The sequence below is a fragment of the Primulina huaijiensis genome, chromosome 3 (assembly GCF_012295235.1).
Source record: "Primulina huaijiensis isolate GDHJ02 chromosome 3, ASM1229523v2, whole genome shotgun sequence".
Taxonomy (NCBI): Eukaryota; Viridiplantae; Streptophyta; class Magnoliopsida; order Lamiales; family Gesneriaceae; genus Primulina; species Primulina huaijiensis.
Genome location: NC_133308.1, coordinates 1,292,038 through 1,313,461, shown reverse-complemented (window position 1 = coordinate 1,313,461; position 21,424 = coordinate 1,292,038). Strand labels below are relative to the sequence as shown.

At 35.2% G+C, this 21,424-nt stretch overlaps 2 protein-coding genes across 2 annotated transcripts; both read left to right on the top strand.

Moving 5' to 3' along the window:
* The first annotated feature begins 2,461 nt into the window (after window positions 1-2,461).
* On the top strand, window positions 2,462-14,164 carry LOC140972865 (mitogen-activated protein kinase 9-like). The gene is made up of 11 exons (XM_073435325.1): window positions 2,462-2,959; window positions 8,638-9,046; window positions 9,145-9,272; window positions 9,367-9,426; window positions 9,552-9,701; window positions 9,852-10,007; window positions 10,098-10,235; window positions 10,332-10,408; window positions 11,474-11,575; window positions 12,966-13,206; window positions 13,797-14,164. Exons 1-11 carry the CDS (start codon window positions 2,687-2,689, stop codon window positions 13,866-13,868), a joined length of 1,806 nt encoding a protein of 601 aa, XP_073291426.1. The 5' UTR covers window positions 2,462-2,686; the 3' UTR covers window positions 13,869-14,164.
* Window positions 14,165-14,903: 739 nt separating this feature from the next.
* Window positions 14,904-20,011, top strand: LOC140972862 (phosphoethanolamine N-methyltransferase 1-like). Its single transcript, XM_073435321.1, has 12 exons — window positions 14,904-15,243; window positions 15,353-15,468; window positions 16,644-16,781; window positions 16,880-17,017; window positions 17,164-17,307; window positions 17,651-17,761; window positions 17,945-18,086; window positions 18,398-18,678; window positions 19,010-19,171; window positions 19,266-19,319; window positions 19,542-19,616; window positions 19,716-20,011. The coding sequence occupies exons 1-12, from the start codon at window positions 15,234-15,236 to the stop codon at window positions 19,812-19,814; spliced, it is 1,470 nt and encodes a 489-aa protein (XP_073291422.1). The 5' UTR covers window positions 14,904-15,233; the 3' UTR covers window positions 19,815-20,011.
* The last annotated feature ends 1,413 nt before the right edge of the window (window positions 20,012-21,424 follow it).

Here is a 21,424-nt window from a genome sequence, read left to right as displayed (position 1 = left end):
ACAAAAAATTCAATACAAAAATTCAATTTATCAAAATATCACTATATATTGAGTACAAAATCTCGCTATATGACAAAAAATTTCGTGATTTAATAGTTATAAATATCGCTGTAACGATATATTGATTGTACATTTAACATTACATTGTTTATTTTCTATTTAAGCTATTATTATTAATTGAATTTCAATCACAACATTAAAATAAAATATTAATCACAACATAAAAATACAATATTAATATATTATACAAGTAATTATTAATGATTGCTTGTTTCCTTCACTGTTGGCATTCTCGTTTTTATAGATTGGTTCATTTAATAAATCTATTAATAATAATAAACCCATTATATATAATTTTATGTTTTACAATTAATTTTTTTATGAAATATGTGTTTATCTAATTTTGAGAGAATTCGAAATGAGTCTTCTTAAAATATCTTTTTGACCAATTGATTTTATGTACGTTTTCTTGGAACAATAATTTAAAATGAAACAATAATTTAAAAATAAAAAATATTTTTCAATCCTTTCATATCTCTCATATTTTTAAAATAGAACAATAAATATTGTTTCAATCTTATCTAATTTTTCAATCACTCAAACAAATAATACAAAATATTTAATAATTAACATATATTATAAATATTTATATTATATATTTTTCATTCGAATTAAATTATTTATTAAAATTTATAAATAATAATAATAATAATAATAATAATAATAATAATAATAATAATATACTTAAGCGTGGACGCTTGTCCACGTGGAGCGTCCGCGTTTACAAAGTACGGATTAAAGTACTTTTGAAAAATAATTTTTTTTGAATCATTTTTGAAATTTTTTATTTTTAAATTAATTATAAAAAAACCCCTTGTATAACCTTACATTTCCATTGCCTTATTTAGTATGTATTGTTATGTTATAGTTTTTTTTTTTTTTTTTTTTTTTTTTTTTTTTTTTTNTTGCATTTTTCATAGGGTGCTTGTTTGTAACACTGAACTTGTCAAGTTGTCTCGGTGGGATGAGAACTTTTTGTTATTATAGTTAAAAAGAAAATGGTGATGCGAAAACATTGTAAATAATTAATTTTGAACATATTTCGATACATAAAAAATTTTAGAACATCATCACAAATACTAAAACTAGTTTATAATTTAAACTTATTGAATAAAAAATGGTAAAATTATTATTTATACTATTATATTAAGTGTGAGGACATGATAATAACTACCTAAAGAGGACACCAACTTTTTTTTCCAATTTTACCTTTATATGATATTAATATTACACTTTTTTTGTTTTAAATTCAACACACACTTTTATTTTTATTTATTTTTATTTCAACAATTCAAATATCAATTTAGTCTCTCCATAATTTATCAAATTTCACTTTAGTTCATCGATAATAATAAAAAAGATTATACACACACGCATCGCGTGTGCATAGTAACTAGTTCTATATTATATATTTGTAGAGCCATCGATTTTGGGTTAGGTCAGTTAGGTCAACATGTCTCGTGATCTCGTCAAATAATATAACCGTGTTGAGTTTAAATTTTATCAACTTATTTAAAAGCGAGCCTAAACAAGTCGTCCCGAACAGTCGTGAGTCCAGGAGGTTTGGGATGGGCTTGAGTTGGTTCGCGAGTTTAGAAGGAGAAAAAATTATGGTTTTTTTTTTTTTTTTGGTAGTGAAATTTATGAATTTTTTTGACTGATACATACATAAAAGTAAGAAATAAAAATTTATGAATTTTATTTATTTATTTTAAAAGTTTATTTATGACATGATAAATCCAATTAATTATAAGGTTTATATATATATACACGCCCCATCAGATGGTGGATTTTTTACGAGCTAATCCATCCGACAACTCTATATACCTTTATTTATTATATACTTTATCACCATTTTTCCTATAAGATTTATGGCATACAAATTTCCTTTGAATAATTTAAGGCTATATTTAAATTTAAAATATGAAATAATAATACTCACAATCAAAGTCGTCGAAACAGATTACACGTCCACCATTTAAAATAGATAAATTGAGTTAACAATGTTTTAATTTGCAAAAACAGCAAGCAGTCATATAAAATAAATAAATTGAGTTACCAAAATCGATTGTCAAAGCACACTAGTCCGTGTTAGGACAATTATACCGAAATCTGATCTCATTAATTATAAAACTTTCCAAAATATTTTGTTATCTAACTCTAATAAAATATTATTTTTAAAAAATAATATTTTATAATATATATATATATTTTTTATTACAACTCACGCAGGAAAGGAGATCGAACCTGGAGAAATCGGCTATTCCAGCAAGAGATGAGACCACTGAACTACAAGTTCGTTCTCATATTTTATAATATATTTCAAATAAACTTAAAAGATCACATGTCAAAGGTCGATTTTCCTAAATATCCACTTTTGACAAATACGATGCCATCGGTTTCCAAGTCTAGTGTGGAACATTAAATACAGCTCTCCGTTAAAAGCTCTGAAAAGGCAGCAGCACGCGCCCCCAAAAAAAAAAGCCACTCGCAGACAGAGAGAGACCGCGGGCATCGCTGAGGGTGAGTGGATTAGAATCACGAATCTGATCGAGAAACAAGGGGGAATCGAAGCAGTGGACTTTATTCTTTGGTGCTGTTTACAGTTAGTTAGTTAGTTAGTTATATGGGAGGTGGTGGGGCATTTGTGGATGGAATTCGTAACCTGTTTCAGCGTCGCTCATCATCTGTCTCTTCTCATTCTTCTTCCAAGATTACCAACTATGAGAGAAACCCGCGTACAGTTGCTCCGAACGATTCTCTAGAAAAACAAAAACAAGAAGAAGAAAAAGGGATTAATGTTATTCAAGAATTTGATATCTCAGGACTTGATCGAATCAAAGTTCCTAAGAGGGTTTATTTCACTATTCCCAGTTCACCTATGGATCCCCAGAAAAAGGTTGCTTTTCCCCCTTTTGTGGGCCTTATTATTTTGCTTCTTGAGATTTAATGACGTAGATCGGCATGTATTTTCTTGGATATTTTTTATTACAGTGGTGTCTTAATTGATGGGTTATTGGTTTTGAGAGGGCTGAACGTATTATCGTATGATTTGCATAACGTTTGTGGACATTGGTTTTTTGCAGTTTTGTGTTGTCTAAATTAATACAGTTGATCGTCGCTAAATGTAATTTTGTCTGTTTGCTGTACCTGGCCACCCTTTTTCCTTCTTTGTCTATTCTGATAGGATATAATTGTTGGTCTCACTTGCGGTAATTTGAGATAATAAAATCCGAAAATAAAGAATAAACTGGACACCGAGATTTACGTGGAAAACCTCTAAAAATTATTCGGGTAAAAACCACGAGCAAGATGAAAAGAATTCCACTATAATATTTTGTGGAGTACAACTCACTCACTGTGATTCCAAAGAGAACACACACTCTCTTAATACAGGAGAACAACCACCTCACAAATATTATAGAACTAAGCACTCAAATGCTTATAAGATGAGAGAAAACTTGAAGAAGGGATGATTTCAGAATGAAGGGGGAGCTCTATTTATAGAGCTTCCTGTCAGTGTGAAGACGCGTAGAAAAACGCGTTTTCTCATCTATTTGAAATTTCCACGAAGCTTCCGCCAACCACTTTCTTTGACTGGCCCCACCTGCTTTGAAAACTCTTGCCGACATTTCTCCCACTTGGAGATTTGATTGAGAATCAAACACATCTCCACACTTCATTTCAATCTTGCATTACATGCTGCTTACGTTTCCGCTAGGCCACTTGAGGATCTACACCACTAAAACTTATCAGTGTTCACTGGCTTGATCAGAAAATCAGCTATGTTATCCTTCGTATGGATCTTCTGCATATCCACGCTTCCTTCTTCTACTACTTCTCGCACAAAGTGAAATTGTACTCCATTGTGTTCCGTCCTGGAATGAAAGGCTGGATTCCTTGCGATGTGCAAGGCACTCTGACTATCACAAAACAAAGGAACATTCTCTTGTTTGTGTCCGATCTCTTCCAATAACCTTTTAATCCATATTGCCTCATTGCAACCTTGAGTAGCTGTCATGTATTCTGCCTCTGTTGTAGATAACGCCACAACTGTCTGCAGTTTTGAAACCCAGCTTACTGCTCCCCTCGAAAGTATAAACACATAACCAGTAGTAGATTTACTCTTATCAGGATCACCTGAATAATCTGAATCGACATAGCCCCTGAGTGTAAAATCCGATCCTCCATAACATAATGCAGCATTCGAGGTATCCTTAATGTATCTAAGGATCCTCTTGACAGTGCTCCAATGCTCTCATCCAGGATTCGCCATATACCGACTAACTGCTCCCACTGCTTGAGCAATGTCCGGTCTTGTACAGATCATGGCAAACATCAAACTTCCCACTGCTGATGCATATGGTACTCGAGACATCTCCATCCTCTCTGCTTCACTGCCAGGACACATCTCGGAGGATAACTTGAAGTTAACAGGAAGAGGGGTCGAAATTGGCTTACTATCTTGCATGTTGAAGCGTTGCAAGACTTTCTTCAAATAATTTTTCTGAGAAAGCCAAATCTTTCTGTTACTTCTATCTCGGTGAACTTGCATCCCTAGAATCTTGTTTGCTGGTCCCAAGTCCTTCATATCAAATTCCCTAGCCAACTGTGTCTTCAATCCTTGGACCTGATCTTTGTTGGGGCCTGCTACCAACATGTCGTCCACATACAACAGCAAAATGATAATAATCATCACCAGACCTCTTGAAATACGTACAAGGGTCTGCACTCAGTCTGTTGTATCCAAGGCTCATGATATAGGAATCAAATCTCTTGTACCAACACCTCAGCGCCTGTTTGAGACCGTACAGAGATTTATTCAACCTGCAAACCAAGTTCTCTTTGCCTTTTTCCGCAAAACCTTCTGGTTGGAGCATATAGATTTCTTCTTCAAGATCTCCATAAAGAAAAGCCGTTTTCACATCTAGCTGTTCTAGATGTAGGTCAAACACCGCACACAATGCCAACACTTCTCTGACTGTTGTAAGCCGAACCACATGAGAAAATATCTCATTGAAGTCAATGCCTTCTTTCTGAGCATACCCTTTTCCCACCAATCTAGCACGATACTGCTCCACTTGGTTATTGCCATCACGCTTGATCTTATAGACCCATCTGTTGCCAATGGCTTTCCTTCCTCGTGGTAGTGTAACAAGATCCCAAGTTTGATTCCTGTCTAATGCTTCCAATTCTTCTTGCATTGCTATCATCCACAAGGATACATCCGAGCTTTGAGTAGCTTCGTGGAAACTCGATGGCTTACCATCCTCTGGTAATAGACAATATGCAATGTTACTTTCAGTGACATAATCTGAAAGCCAACCTGGTGGTCTTCTGTCTCGAGTTGACTGCCTCACATTGGAAACCTCAGACTCAACTTCTTCTTGTTCTTCGTGCTCTGGTACTGCTTCACAAGAAATTTGACCTTTATCCGTCTTATTTTCCACATGAAATATAGTAGTTTCTGAATTCGGTGTGCCTTTGTCTCCTTTTTCTTTATCTTCCTCGAAGATAACATCCCTGCTGATGACAAGCTTGTGGACAGTAGGATCCCACAAGTGAAACCCCTTTATTCGATCAGCATAACCCAAGAAGATACATTTTCTGGATTTCGAATCCAACTTCGATCTTTCTTGCTCATTGTACAGAACGTACACAGGACTTCCAAATGTATGCAAATGAGAATAATCTGTCGGCTTCCCAGTCCACATCTCCATCGGAGTCTTCAGATCAATCGTCACTGAAGGAGAACGATTGATAATATAACAAGCGGTTTTAACTGTCTCCGCCCAAAATGACTTGTCTAGACCCGCAGTCCTCAACATAGCTCTTGTTCTGTCCAACAAGGTTCTGTTCATCCGCTCTGCCACTCCATTCTGTTGAGGTGTGTAAGCCGTTGTGAATTGTCTTTTGATGCCCTCATGTTGACAAAATGCATCAAACTCGTCACTGGTATATTCTCCTCCATTGTCAGTCCTCAAACACTTGATTTTCTTTTCTGAATCAAGTTCAACCCGCGCTTTGAAATCTATGAAGATCTGAAAAGCATCTGATTTCTTCTTGATTGGATACACCCAACATCTCCTAGAGAAATCATCAATGAACGAGACAAAGTATCTCGCTCCTCCTAGGGATACAACTGGTGCTTGCCAAACATCCGAATGAATCAGCTCCAATATGCTTTTGCTCCTGGCAGTAGAAGTGCCAAACTTTAATCTGTGTTGTTTACTGGTAACACAATGCTCACAAAAGGGTAATGACACTTTTGTAAGTCCCGACAGCAGCTTCCGTTCTGAGAGAATTTTCAACCCCCGTTCTGACATATGCCCGAGCTTTCTATGCCATAACACTGTTAATTCTTCTCCTGAACCAATTGATGCAACAGCTAGTTCCGCCTCTTTGTGTGTTTATCCCAAAAGTACATACAGATTTGCAGCAACCTTTTCCGCCTTCATAACCACAAGCGCGCCTTTCACAATTTTCATGATCCCGTTCTCGATACGAGTTTTGCACCTGATGTCATCCAATTGCCCCAAGGAGAAAAGATTTTTCGTCAGTCCTTTTGCATGTCGTACCTCCTGTATGGTGCGAATGGTGTCATCAAACATTTTAATTTTGATAGTACCGACCCCAGCGATTTCCAAGGCATGATCATTTCCCATGAATACAAATCCTCCTGAGATTGGTTCATAATGATCAAACCATTCTCTCCGAGACGTCATGTGGCACATCGCTCCTGAATCCATAATCCATGTATCACAAAATTTGTGTCTGCCTTCTGCAACTGTTGTCGCTTCGCTGAATAATATTTCACCACTGCCTGAAGTACTGGCCACATTTCTTTGAGAAATCTTATCGATACTCGTACACTCTTTCTTGAAGTGCCATTTACCGCCACATTTAAAGCAGTAAATATTTTTCTTCTTATTTCTCGATTTTGATCTACCTCGTCTTTGGCTCCCACTGGAGTCACGATCCATAAATCTTCCTCTTATCATCGGTAAATCCTCCGCCTGCTTCGACGTTACCAACCTGTCTTTCTTATTCTTGCGCCGACTTTCTTCTCCGAGAACCGCAGTTACGACATCATCGAATCTTAGAAAGCCCATAAGAATATTGTTGGTAATGTTGTGATAAGTTGATCATATGAATCTGGTAGACTTTGAAGTAGAAGCTCCGCACGTTCATTTTCTCCTATTTTATGTCCCATGGAAGTGAATTGGGCAAATAGAGTATTTAGTGTATTGATATGGTCGGTCATCGATAAGGATTCCGCCATCCGAAGAGTATAAAGACTTCTCTTTAGGAAAATCATGTTGTGTAGCGACTTGACCTCGTACATCTTTGTCAAAGTATCCCATATAACTTTGGCTGTTTTTATCTCAGAGATACTTGATAAAACTTCGTCTGCTATAGCCAAGTGTAAATTGGCAACAGCATTGTCATTCATCTCATTCCACTTTCCATCATCCGAAATTTCCACCGGTCTATCTCCAATAGCCGCCAAGCAATTCTCCTTTCTTAAAACTGCTTGTATCTTTATTTTCCACAGCATAAAATTGCTTCCATTGAATTTTGCTATCTCGTACCTTCCCGCCATTATGTCTACAACAATTTTGTAGACTGAACAAAATTATTCCCGCCTTAATAAAAAATCTCAAAAAATCTTTTCTGTTGTGGAAGATCAGTCTAGGCTGCAACCACAGAGCATACTCAGAATTTTAAGAAATTTTAAACCAAGGCTCTGATACCACTTGTTGGTCCCACTTGCTGTAATTTGAGATAATAAAATCCGAAAACAAAGAATAAACTGGACACCGAGATTTACGTGGAAAACTCCTAAAAATTATTAGGGTAAAAACCACGGACAAGATGAAAAGAATTCCACTATAATATTTTGTGGTGTACAACCCACTCACTGTGTTTCCAAAGAGAACACACACTCTCTTAATACAGGAGAACAAACACCTCACAAATATTATAGAACTAAGCACTCAAATGCTTATAAGATGAGAGAAAACTTGAAGAAGGGATGATTTCAGAATGAAGGGGGAGCTCTAGAGCTCCCTGTCAGTGTGAAGACGCGTAGAAAAACGCGTTTTCTCATCTATTTGAAATTTCCACGAAGCTTCCGCCAACCACTTTCTTTGACTGGCCCCACCTTCTTTGAAAACTCTTGCCGACAATAATCCAGGGAAAAATTGAACATCTTGTCTTGAAATTCTAAGAAAGATAGTAGAAAGAAACTTTTCATATTGGTGCCATGTTATTCAGTGGTGTGCTCGGTGAAAATTTGTTTTGCATCAAACAAAGTTGCTGTCACACTCTATGAAGCATGGTGTAGTATCATTCAAAACTCACTCTTTTTTTTTCATGTTCTTTCTTCTTTGATGAATTGGAATAGATCTTGAATTATCAGGATACGGACCTAGATATTTAAATCATAATTTTGTGATTTTTTTTCTTTTTGAATTTTTCATTGGTGAAAGTAGTTATACGGTGGAAGTAAGCATGCGTCTTAGCTTATGATTGTTATCTTTGTTGTGATATTGATTTTATCTTTATTTTTGGCAGAGTGCACTGGAAAAAGATTTCTTCACAGAGTATGGCGAGGCAAGTAGATATCAGGTTCAAGAAGTTATAGGCAAAGGTAGTTATGGTGTTGTAGCTTCTGCTATCGACACCCATACTGGAGAAAAAGTTGCGATTAAAAAGATAAATGATGTATTTGAGCATGTTTCTGATGCTACTCGAATCCTTAGAGAAATCAAGCTCCTTCGGCTTCTTCATCATCCGGATATTGTTGAAATAAAGCATATAATGCTTCCTCCCTCTCGGAGAGAATTTCAAGATATCTATGTTGTTTTTGAACTAATGGAATCTGACCTTCACCAAGTAATCAAGGCAAATGATGATTTAACTCCGGAGCATTATCAATTTTTTTTATACCAACTCCTTCGTGGCTTAAAATATACCCACACAGGTTGATATCTTCTAAAATACTCATAAACCTTATCTCTAATTTCGTCAACTATGTGAGGAACTTCCCTCCATGTAATCGATATGTATTTTTTTGTACAGCAAATGTGTTTCACCGAGATTTAAAGCCTAAAAATATACTTGCAAACGCTGACTGCAAGTTGAAGATTTGTGATTTTGGTTTAGCCCGTGTCTCATTTAATGATGCCCCATCAGCCATATTCTGGACTGTAAGTTTGATCCTGGTGAAAATATCATAGTATATTAATCTAAATACAGTGCTTCGTTTCCTAACCATATTATTTTTGTTTTCATATGTTGAAGGACTATGTTGCAACTCGGTGGTATAGAGCACCCGAGCTATGTGGTTCATTTTTTTCCAAAGTAAGCAGATATTTTTGCTCATGTCCCAATGCATATTTTTCCTTCATAATTGTTGTGTTATTTATGTTAGTAACATGAATTTGTGCTTTCAACATGCAATGATTGTGTAACTTTCTTGTTTGCAGTACACTCCAGCTATTGATATTTGGAGCATTGGATGCATATTTGCTGAGATGCTTTCTGGAAAGCCATTGTTCCCTGGAAAAAATGTGGTCCACCAATTAGATTTGATAACAGATTTGCTTGGCACTCCTCCTCCTGAATCTATTGCAAGGGTTAGATATTTGGTTCTGCAATGTGTTTTTTTTCTTTTGTTTAGTTTATAATCCTTATTTCTGAAAAGAACATTCTTGTTTAAACTGTTTGGTGTTTGCCATTGTGGAATTACTTCTGTAATATAATTTTTGTTGTAATTAAAATGGCAGATCAGAAATGAAAAGGCAAGGAGATATCTCAACAATATGCGAAAGAAACAGCCTGTACCATTTGTGCAGAAATTTCCCAATGTTGATCCTTTTGCGCTGCGCATACTGGAACGGCTCATTGCTTTTGATCCTAAAGATAGGCCAAGTGCTGAAGAAGTAATTTCAATGGCTTGGCCTCCTCTTGCTTTTCGTATCAAAGTCGTTACTCTACCTCATAAAAACATTTTTGAACGTTTATGTTTGCAGGCATTGGCAGATCCTTATTTTCGTGGGTTGGCAAATGTTGAACGCGAGCCATCAACTCAACCCATATCAAAGCTTGAGTTTGAGTTTGAAAGGAGAAAGTTGACAAAAGATGATGTTAGAGAGTTAATTTATCGAGAGGTAGGCCTTCCAACATAGTACAAGTTTTCTGATTGCATAATTTGGTGTACATATAAACTCGTATTCATCTTGACTACTTTTATGTTAAGCAAACAGATTCTAGAGTATCACCCTCAGATGCTTCAGGAATATCTACGTGGTGGAGATCAGACTAGTGGTTTTATGTACCCAAGGTTTGTCCAGTAATTGATTTTGAATGATTTCTTTTTTGGCTAGAAGTTATCTATGAAGTAAATCAAATGTGTATTACCTAAGGTTTGCCATATGATTTCTAATGCCTCCCTGACATCTGTCAAGCAGATGCAACACAATGCCATAGTTGTCTTTGCATTAATAGATGGAAAAGATGCTGATAGTAAATTAGTCACAGATCCTCAAGTGGTATTTGGGGCTTCTTTTTCTCATTTGAGATACGTTCCTTTCAACCTTTATTCGGGTCTGTTGAACTTATTTCTATATCTCTCAATTGTCGCACCAGCAACGAATAGCTCTCATTCCTGTGTTCTGCTCCACTACCTTTGGAAAGTTTGATGAAACCATGAAGAAATTGAGTTGACCCTGCGAGGTGCTCGTTGGGGTTTCAATTGCCAAATCTGTTAAACATTTGTATAATAGAAAATGGCAATTTATGACATTTAATCCCCCTGTGAATCTGTGATGTAATTTTTACATTGCCTTCTATTGTCTGATAAAAGGGAACATAGTCAATTATAGTGTGTCTAACGGTGAGTTTGGAATATCTCTATAGATATTTCTTACGCTAAACGGGCCCTGGGGATAACACACCATTGGGCTAATTGATAAGCATGTCTGTAGCTCGTTGTTCACTTCCATTAATTGTTCATCCCTGACAACTAGGCACACACTCTCTATCTGTTAGGTCATGCTTTGGGAAGGTAGTCTATCCTATTGCTGCACGTTTTTGTGTGGTTAGATGAATACACGCCTCTGGAGGTCCACCGGGAACTTTTCCGGTTTGTTATAATAGTAGTGGTCAAATATAATTATATAATATGTATTAAAACAATTCTACTTAATAATCGTGTCAGATAAGAGCGAACCCCCTCGTCCTACCTAACCTTTTTCTGTTCATTGAATGGGGTACTGATAGTTTTCTTGTAAGATTGGTTCATGAACCTTTTTCTTTTGATTGGTATTGTGGAAACTGAGTGCGGTGTCTTGCATATCTGTACAATGAGATTCTTGATGAGGTTAATTTTCTGTTTAATATTCCTCAGTGGTATTGATCGGTTCAAGAGACAGTTTGCCCATCTTGAGGAACATTATGGAAAAGGTGAAAGAGGATCTCCTCTCCTACGACAACATGCTTCATTACCGAGGTATGTGGGTTATTAGTAATCAAATATCATCCTTACAGGTGATACATGTCTTATCAAACCTATTGAACATTTAAGTTCTGTCATGCTCCTTTGCATCCTTTCCAGTAAAAAAATTTGGTTAGATGCTAGTAGCTTCTTAATTATACACAGTTAGATAATTGGTTATTTGGCAGTTGACATTGTATGATATGGTGGTAATATGTAATATAAATGTAGTCTGTTAATTTCGACTATAGAATTTTGGTAGTTCCATTTGTCAGCAAAGATGATGGTTTTGCCTATAAACTCTGTATTTACAAGTTTTGATGTTGAATAAAAAATTCTAATTTGTTATTTCTTGTTAGTTATTTATGTTTCTATTGAAATGTGATTTTAATTTTAAAATGACATGAATATTGTTAGTGGTCATGCCAAGTACACGTAGTTATTCTTTTCCAAAGTCAAAATATTGACCCTACGTGGTTTGTGAGTGTCCTGTCTCAAGAAGGTTTTCATTAAACATGTTAACAAATGATAGTGAAAAAATGTGATAGTTCAAAGTAGGGTGCACACGAGTCGAGTTGAGTCAAGTATCATACTACTCGAGCTCGACTCGATTTAAATTTTATCTGGCTCAAGCACGGACTCAATCGAGTAATCAATTTCTAAGTCGAGCTCGACTCGTGTAAATGTCGAGGACTCGAGCTCGTGCTCGAAAAGTTCGAAAGTCTTCGTAGCATATTGACAAAAATATTTAGGGTTTAAAGTTTTAGGATAAAAATATCTCTCAAATTTTTGTATCCTCTAAATTAAAAAATATATATGTAGTTACTCGGGCGCGAGCCACTCGAGTAGCCACAACTAAATCTCGACTTGAGCTCGATCACATCAAGCTCGAGTCAAGTTTTGATCTAGCTGCTCACGAGTACTTTAACTCACTTGCACCCCTAATTCCGAGCATGTAATGGCTATAAAACAAGCATCTACCCATCATGTCAAAGGTATGGAATAACCTTGACATTTCGATTGCGTGTCGGATTTTCTTGCAAAAATATTGAGGAAGATATTTTTATCGGCTTGTTTTTTCTTATTCGCAACAAATGTGATAACTAACAGTTTTAGGAGATATTTCTAATTGTGTTCTACCTTTTACCCACTTCTTTTTTCGGGATATTCAACGAATATTTTCAAGTTGATGCATGATATGTTAACAAATATGCTATGAAACTTGTTTTGATTGATTAGTCCTTTTGCTTGAACCTTCCTCGGTTAAATTACGCTATGAAATGGAGCATTACAATGCAATGGTCAAACCATTGATTTTGCAATTTGATTGGCTTTTTTTCTTGTTCATCATGCTAGATGTCTACTTTTATCTAGCATGCTTATTGATTTTTAACCATGCCTTCAGAGAGCGTGTCCCTGCACCCAAAGATGACGCTGTTGAAGTTAACGATTTTGAAAAGAGAACCTCCGCTTCTGTGGCCACAACTCTTCACAGTCCTCCAAGGGAAGATGAAGGACCAGTAAATGTAAATGGAGTTGCTCAAAATGGCCAGAATAAAGCAAACTACAGTGCTCGGAGTTTGTTAAAGAGTGCTAGTATCAGTGCATCTAAATGTATCGGGGCCAGGGACAAAAGAGAGACAGAGGTAATTTTCTTTGGGTTTCTCTGGTACCCAATACAGGTAATATGACAGGACGGGGCCTAAATCTTTATGCTGTAGGGAGAGGAACATTTTCATTTATAATATATCCAAGTAAAATTGCTTTAGGGGACAAAAGTCCCTTCAAACTTGTTGCTTATTTTGTTTTAGGAGATTGCCCTCGTCTGCCCCATATTCCCATGATTTAATTAATTAGAATGAAAGAGCTGCACATAAAGCATTTCCTTGTGTTGGGTGGAAGCATTAACAAATTTCATTGATCAGCAGGATATTGAAATGGAAACATCTTTTCCCCGAGTTCTTGATTAATTGAGGCATTTTGATAATGGTTTCCGTGTTTCTTTTTCCTGCTACACGATAAAGAAACACAAGGAAATGCCAATGTTTTATGGGGCTGTACTTGCCTGCTCACTGTTGCTCTACTGCTTAGAGAACATCGGAATGTGAAAATAAATCATTTGCATGCATCAGAATCTACAAATTTAAACAAAATGGTGCATGCAGATTACACCCTTTTTTTTTTGGATTTCGATGCATTGTATGTTTGCATTACCAAACTTTTTATTTTTTGACAGGGAGAGCCGATTACAGAGCAAAACGAAGAGATTGATGGGCTGTCCGAGAAAGTTGCTGCTCTCCATGCTTGATATTTACAGTCATATCTACCTTCCGAATGCATTGCCATTGGTTGTTTTTCATCACTGTTCCATGGATCTACATGATTCTTACATTAGCCATTGAAGATACTTGCTTTGTTTCAGGTGGTTATCCTAACATCAGGTTGAACGTTGTTGCAACAATGGGTGATGAAAATTTGTATGTTAGGCTGGAGAATATATATTTTCAAAAATAAAATATTTGGATACAACGATTTGAGAAGCAGACATTGTTGCCACTTAAAGATTATATGAGTAAAGGTTATACAAGTAATTTAGTTCTGGGATTTTGGTTTATGATATTACGTGTATACAGACAATCTAGTAATATCTATTTCTTTGCAATAACCTTTGTTGTTTATTATGAAAACATTAATGTTCTGAATGGACATAAAACGTGTAACGTTTTTCACGTTAAATATTGCAAGACCAGAAAAAAAAAATTTTAATTAATGCATGATCATCTCAATTATAAAAGATGTTATAAAAGAGATATAATATTTATTAATTGAGTAGGTTTTATAAATCAATGATTTTAACAAGAGTAAGTGTGATATGGTTTCACGTATTTTTATCTGTGAGATGAGTCAATTCTACCGATATTCACAATAAAAAGTAATACTCTCAGCGTAAAAAGTAATATTTTTTTATGGATGATCCAAATAAGATATCCGTCTCACAAAATATGACATGTGAGGCCGTCTCACGCAAATCTTTGTCTTTTAACAAAACAAAAAATCATTTACATCTTGCATAAAATTCTTGTCTTTTATGTTTTGCGAATTCTAATTATATCTCTCGAGTTTTCTATTGTGTCTCGATTTCAAACACTTCGAAAATAAAGATTGAATTGCAAAATATTATGAATTTAGAAATTTGTCGAGTTTAATCGCCGACACCCAACGCAGCAAAATTAGCAAAAGAAAAACCTAGTAATTTGGCTTGGTCTTCTCCCACGTATCATCGTCTCAACACATACAAAAGGTGAATACAATAGTAATTCATGAGTCAGCATGAAAAATAGTAATACTTTAATTCACAATAAAATAATAAATGCTCGATCTTGGAAACGCTTCCCATCTGTCTCTCTACCCGATCTTTCTTTTTCTATGATCTTCTCCTTCTCCCGTTGTATCTGTAAATCCCATTAATCAATCAACTTTTGCTGATGCATCAAAAAGGGAGATCCCATAACCGAAGATCAAGATCATTTTCGAGATCACGCGTTGCCATTGAGGGGTTTTAGCCTCCATTTACCGTTTATTTCTGATCCCATCTGGATAAGAAGAAAAGCCCGATCACTAAATATCTCGTCCGCATTACTTGGAGTTAGTACCGCTACATATTGACATCATCATGGCTACAGGTAGATGTTTACGAAATCCAAGTTTTTTAGATGTTTTAGGGGATTTAATGCATTGGGTTTGTTTGATATTAAGAGAAATTCCTGCTTGTTTTGCGATTTGAAACTACAGAGCAAGAGCGTGAGATGCAAAAGAGTTATTGGATCGAGCACTCCGTTGATCTGACTGTGGAGGCTATGATGCTTGATTCCAAAGCGTCTGATCTCGACAAAGAAGAGAGACCAGAGGTTTGATGTATTTTTTTGGAAGTCCAACTCTCATTTGATACATTTTGTAAAATGCGTATGATACGTGTAGCGGATTAGATATTGCAATGTTTGTTGTTTTTGTATCAGGGGAACGGACTCGCAACAAATTTATGTAAGTTGTTCCTTTTGAAGTTACCTTTTATGTGCTTTTTTACCTCGAGTTTTGATGCGGGATTGTTCAAAGTTACCATCTTTTTATTTGTTTTTCTAAAGGATATCCTTGTTGCTACCATTTTCAGCTCAATGGCTTTGTTTGGATTATTTGGAACGAAAATTGGGTGGATATAAATTATTTTTCATGCATAAATATTTATCTTACGAGTATCCTTATGCAGTTTGGAGTTGATGTAAGGCAATAATGATACTTTGAGTCTTTAGCTATGAAACAGGTGCTACATGTGAGAGTGGTCTTATTTTAGTGGGGTATTCTTATGCGTTGTTCTTGTCATAATCAGTCTGCTTTGCTCTAAATCTCAAATCTTCCTGTTCTTTTTTAACTGCATTAGCTTTTGCTTTGAAATTTTTTGAACGGCAAGAATAATGACATTTAAATTTAAAGGTGTAAAAGTTTACTGGTTCTAAAAATTAGCTTAGTGAGGTGTCTTACAGCCTTTTGGTTTCTCCAAGACCAATAAATATAAAGTAACAATGCTAACAGGTTACATTCAGCCTCTTTCAACAATGCCAAAAACTTTATGGCACCAAATGGAACTTTGCCATGAAGTCTGAATGTAGGCTGTGCAATTTACACATCCAGTCTAGTTCTTGCCTCTTAGATCTGGTAGTGATTCTAATTATATGATTTATATTTGCCTCTTAGGCTGTGCAATTACCATGCTTTGTCATATTTATGTATTAATCAGTTCCCATGCTCACTTTATCGTTGCATGCTTCTGAGATGCAAACCTGAGATTTTTTTTAGTTAAAGTTTTTTATGTTGTAGAATTGTAGTTAACCTTTTCATTGTCACGATTTTATGCTTTACTTTTACCATATCAATTTACATATAATCTACGGATATTTCCTTCCAAAAGATTATGTTTAGTCTTGCTAAATACGAACTAATCTGAGTTCCAGTAAACTGAGTTGTCATACTTTTCCGTTAGAGTAAGAAATTGTGATTCCAAACTCATCTTTCTTGTAATTCTTATCAGGTACTTTCTCTTCTTCCACCGTACGAGGGAAAGTCAGTTCTGGAATTGGGTGCTGGTATTGGTCGTTTCACTGGGGAGTTAGCTAATAAGGCTGGCCAACTTGTTGCACTTGACTTCATTGAAAGTGTCATAAAAAAGGTGTGTAACCTTGTGCAAAACCTTAATTTTTTGTAGTTCTACTTTCAAATATTTCTCTTAGTTATATTGGAAGTAAGATTTTAATTATTTGTTTATAGAATGAAAGCGTAAACGGACATCATAAGAATGTCGAGTTTATATGTGCTGATGTGACTTCCCCAGAACTGAACTTCTCAGAACAATCTTTAGACTTAATATTTTCGAACTGGCTGCTGATGTATCTCTCAGACAAGGAGGTAATATTTTTAACCCACATTTCTTTGGGACTTTCACAGTATCCTTTCTGAATTTTGTTTATTTTTGGAATATTTATCATTAAATTTGTGGCTTCATTTTCTGTTTGAATTGTATTTTGAACTTGCTCTGTTATTTTCTTTTGCAGGTTGAGAGTCTTGCTGAGAGAATGATCAAATGGTTAAAAGTCGGTGGCTATATATTTTTCAGAGAATCATGTTTCCATCGGTCTGGAGACCACAAGAGAAAGAATAACCCTACTCATTACCGTGAACCAAGATTTTATACCAAGGTTTCAGTCTTATCTACATTTGTTTGTTCATAACCAACAGTTGATATATCATCATGAACTCTTATAGTTTCGCATTCCTATTATGACTTCAACCTGCTGTGCTTTTGCTGCTATCTTTGTCACAAAATTTCATGAGGAAACTAATGGAGTATTTGTCCCAAATTGACTTGTGGTCCATGCCTTTATGTCTGATTTGGCTTAACAGTTGACCGAAAAATAATTATTCCAAGGAGCATGTTTATGACTGCATACTGAATATTATTTTGGAAATTGCGCTCAGCACAGTTGAGCTGATTTCTTGATTCAAGCATGATATTGATTCCCAAATGTATCGGTCTTGCAGGTGTTTAAAGAAAGTCATTTGTATGATAATTCTGGGAACTTGTTTGAATTTGCTCTTATTGGTTGCAAGTGCATTGGAGCTTATGTCAAAAACAAAAAGAATCAAAATCAGGTTTGTTATTGCCTCTGAATCCATCGGTGGTACCACACAGTGTTAAATCCAGAAATTGATACATGTTAAAAATTCCATCCTTTGCCACTCTCAGGACCTGTTCACAAAGATTGCTCCTTGTTTATAGAAATGAAAATACGTAGGAATAGAAATTGATGTTTAATGTATATTTGCATTTGGCAGATTTGCTGGATTTGGCAGAAGATTAGCTCAGACACTGACAGGGGATTCCAGAAGTTCTTGGATACTGTCCAATATAAATACAGTGGCATATTACGCTACGAGCGTGTCTTTGGACATGGTTTCGTGAGCACTGGAGGGATTGGTATGTTTCCTCTACCAAAATTTCCTAACCAGCTGGTTGTTTTGTGCGCAGAAATTAAACTTGATAATATTTTTAGCATTGAGGATCTAGAGTGTGTACCTCTTACTGTGCATATCATCTGCTGTGTTAGTTCTTTCATCACCAATCTTTTTAAAACACCATTTAAAGGATATCTTCACATGATATCTTCCTCTACTTATCGCCATTATGATAAATTGTCATATTGTTTTAAAAAATTCTTGAATCACTTGGAAGATTAGAATTAAATGCTATGTTATAGTTTCATAGACCGATCTTCTGTTTATGAGCAGATACAACAAAAGAATTTGTATCTAGATTGGATCTCCAGCCTGGTCAAAAAGTCTTAGACGTGGGTTGTGGCATTGGAGGAGGTGATTTTTACATGGCTGATAAGTATGATGTTCATGTTGTTGGCATTGACCTCTCTGTCAATATGGTTTCTTTTGCTCTTGAGCGTGCCATTGGTCTCAAATGTTCTGTTGAATTCGAGGTTGCTGACTGCACCACAAAACAATATCCTGATGGCTCCTTTGATGTGATCTATAGCCGTGACACAATTCTTCACATTCAAGTAACATTCTTACTATGAACTTTTGTAAGCCATATCATTCTTATCAATATGATATGCTTCATTTAAATAAATCTAAACTTGTGATAAATTTTGTCAAATAAAATATCTGTGATTACTTCTGTCAAAAGCACTACACCCTGCCTCACTTTTCATCGATTCACCTAATTACTTGAAACATGGTTTAAATAAGAGATTCTAAAACCAATTTGATCGAAAGTTTGGAGTGATTTACAGGTATTATATCATTTTGAATTTTGTAAATTGAATTTTACGTATGGAGTTCCAGGCTCTGTTATTTCTAAATCTGCTGTATAAATGTTGTTTTGTTTAGGGCAAACCTGCATTATTTCGATCATTCTACAAGTGGTTGAAGCCAGGAGGCAAAGTCCTCATCAGTGACTATTGCAGAAGTGCTGGATCTCCATCTGCTGAATTTTCTCAGTATATTGAGCAAAGGGGATATGATCTACATGATATTAAAGCTTATGGCCAGGTGTGTCTTAAAGGCAGCTATATTCATTGTCTTCACAAGTTATAATATAATAATCTAACAGAAGGCATTGCTATATTTTTTCTTTTAATTAAAGATGCTTCGTGACGCCGGCTTTGATGAGGTTGTTGCTGAGGACCGAACTGATCAGGTGCTCATTGATCTCCTCGTTCTTTATTTTTAATTATTTTTCCTTTTTCAATTTTTTTCTGGAACATCTTTTTTTCTTTCTGAAAGTACATACGCTTTCTATTTTTCAAATTTATTGTTGTTGGGAGCAAACTCTAGTGCTTCATACCTCGTTTCCTTGCATATCAATATTTTTGTCTCAAACCTTAATCATAGTTAAACTTCGTACTCTCTTGGTTTCTAGTTTATCAAAGTTCTTGAGAAGGAATTGAATGCTGTGGAGAAGGATAAGGAAGCATTTACGAACGACTTTTCCGAGGTATGTTTTTATCCCTTTGCACTTGCCTGTACCTTGTAATTTATTCCAAGATTTTTGCTCGTTCACTTAGTGTTACTGCTACCCGATTCTCGTCTGCAGGAAGACTACAATGAAATAGTTGTAGGTTGGAAGGCTAAGCTTGTGAGGAGCTCTTCCGGAGAGCAGAAGTGGGGGCTCTTCATTGCCAAGAAAAAGTGAGATCTTTTTTTTTCAAAATGCATAATTTCATTTAAAAAAAAAAGTGAAATCTTTCTTCAGTATTCTATTTCCTTTACGATTCTCTTATCTGTGTTCAATAAAAATAACGCAAATTGTGAACAATTCGGTCTGAAATAAACACTTTCTGTTGTGTTTCAAGTATGTAATAGTAATTCTGTGCCTCGACATTTGGATAACTTATGCCGGACTGCTACATTGTATTAAATATTATTTAATGTATGCAAAATAAACCATCAAACGTAGGCGTACGCGCCTCTGAACATGAATCTCTACTCGAATAACAGTAGATTTGTCCCACATCTCCGTTCATCGCCTCTTCCCTGACCGCCGTTTTCATTCGAAACTCTCCGGAGGGGATGCAGGGACTTGAAACCTGAGCTGCAAGTCGGTATATATATATAAAATTAAATAACTATGTATTGCATTGTTAATCCGAAGATAATCCGATGAATGTTTTTTTATATATCAAAATAAAAATCGAAAAAAAATAGATTGATGTATCTATCTTTCTATTCATATATATTACTAAAAAATGGATATGTAATAAATCGTATAATGTATTACATAATCACGTAATTTATTATTAAACCTGTCATAATTAAATGTGTATTCGACAATAGTTTTTACAAAAACAATATATTTATTTTTTCATCAAATTGCAACCAAAACACAACATTAATCATACATAAATTAAAATGTAAAAAAGATAAACATAAACAAAACATGTAATTTAAATAACAACACATAAATTTATTTTTATAAATACTAATATTATGAATTATTTTACTCCTTATTTTGCTCCTCTCACGAATGATCAATAAGAATCTCATCATAATGCACAGTAAATTGACTTATCTTTATTTGACTATGGCGTGCAAGAGAATTTTCAAATTGAGCATGCTTATCAACTGTCATCCTAACATATGGGGTGGTGAATAAAAAAATAAAATGAACCAAAACATCAAAAAGGATTATTATGTAATTTTGGAGGATAACATTTTCCTGATTTGAGTATGTCTCTTGTGAGACGGTCTCATGAATTTTTATCTGTGAGACGAGTTAACCCTACCGATATTCACAATAAAAAATAATACTCTTAGCATAAAAAGTAATATTTTTTCATAGATGACCTAAATAAAAGATATGTCTCACAAAATACGACCCGTGAGACAATCCCACAGAAGTTTTTGCCTCCTAATTTTTGTCATCCAGCTAGGGATGGCAATTTCCTCCGAACCCGTTGGAGGATCCGATACCCGACCCGAATAGAAGAGGGTATGGATGGATTTTTAGACCCGATTAAATAATTGGGTAATCGGGTATGGGGATTTTCGGGTTTGGGTATGGAGGCGGGTTTGATATAATCCGACCCACACCCGACCCGAATACCCGTTTAAATTAATATATATAAATATATATATGTATGTATATATATAGTAATTATATTTATTTATATTAAAGATTCATCAATCAATCCATCAATTTTCGGAGTTTTCAATACATATAATCATAAATTTGAAAATTAAAGAAAACGATGTTTTGTATATTAAAAGAGAAGAAAATATATAAAACTTCATTATATATATATA

Coding starts and splice junctions, on each gene's coding strand:
- LOC140972865 (XM_073435325.1), top strand. CDS start 2,687: ATGGGAGGTGGTGGGGCATTTGTGGATGGAATTCGTAACCTGTTTCAG. Junction 9,047..9,144: donor CTTAAAATATACCCACACAG/GTTGATATCTTC, acceptor TTTTTTGTACAG/CAAATGTGTTTCACCGAGAT. Junction 9,273..9,366: donor CATCAGCCATATTCTGGACT/GTAAGTTTGATC, acceptor CATATGTTGAAG/GACTATGTTGCAACTCGGTG.
- LOC140972862 (XM_073435321.1), top strand. Junction 16,782..16,879: donor TTGAAAGTGTCATAAAAAAG/GTGTGTAACCTT, acceptor ATTTGTTTATAG/AATGAAAGCGTAAACGGACA. Junction 17,308..17,650: donor AACCAAGATTTTATACCAAG/GTTTCAGTCTTA, acceptor TCGGTCTTGCAG/GTGTTTAAAGAAAGTCATTT.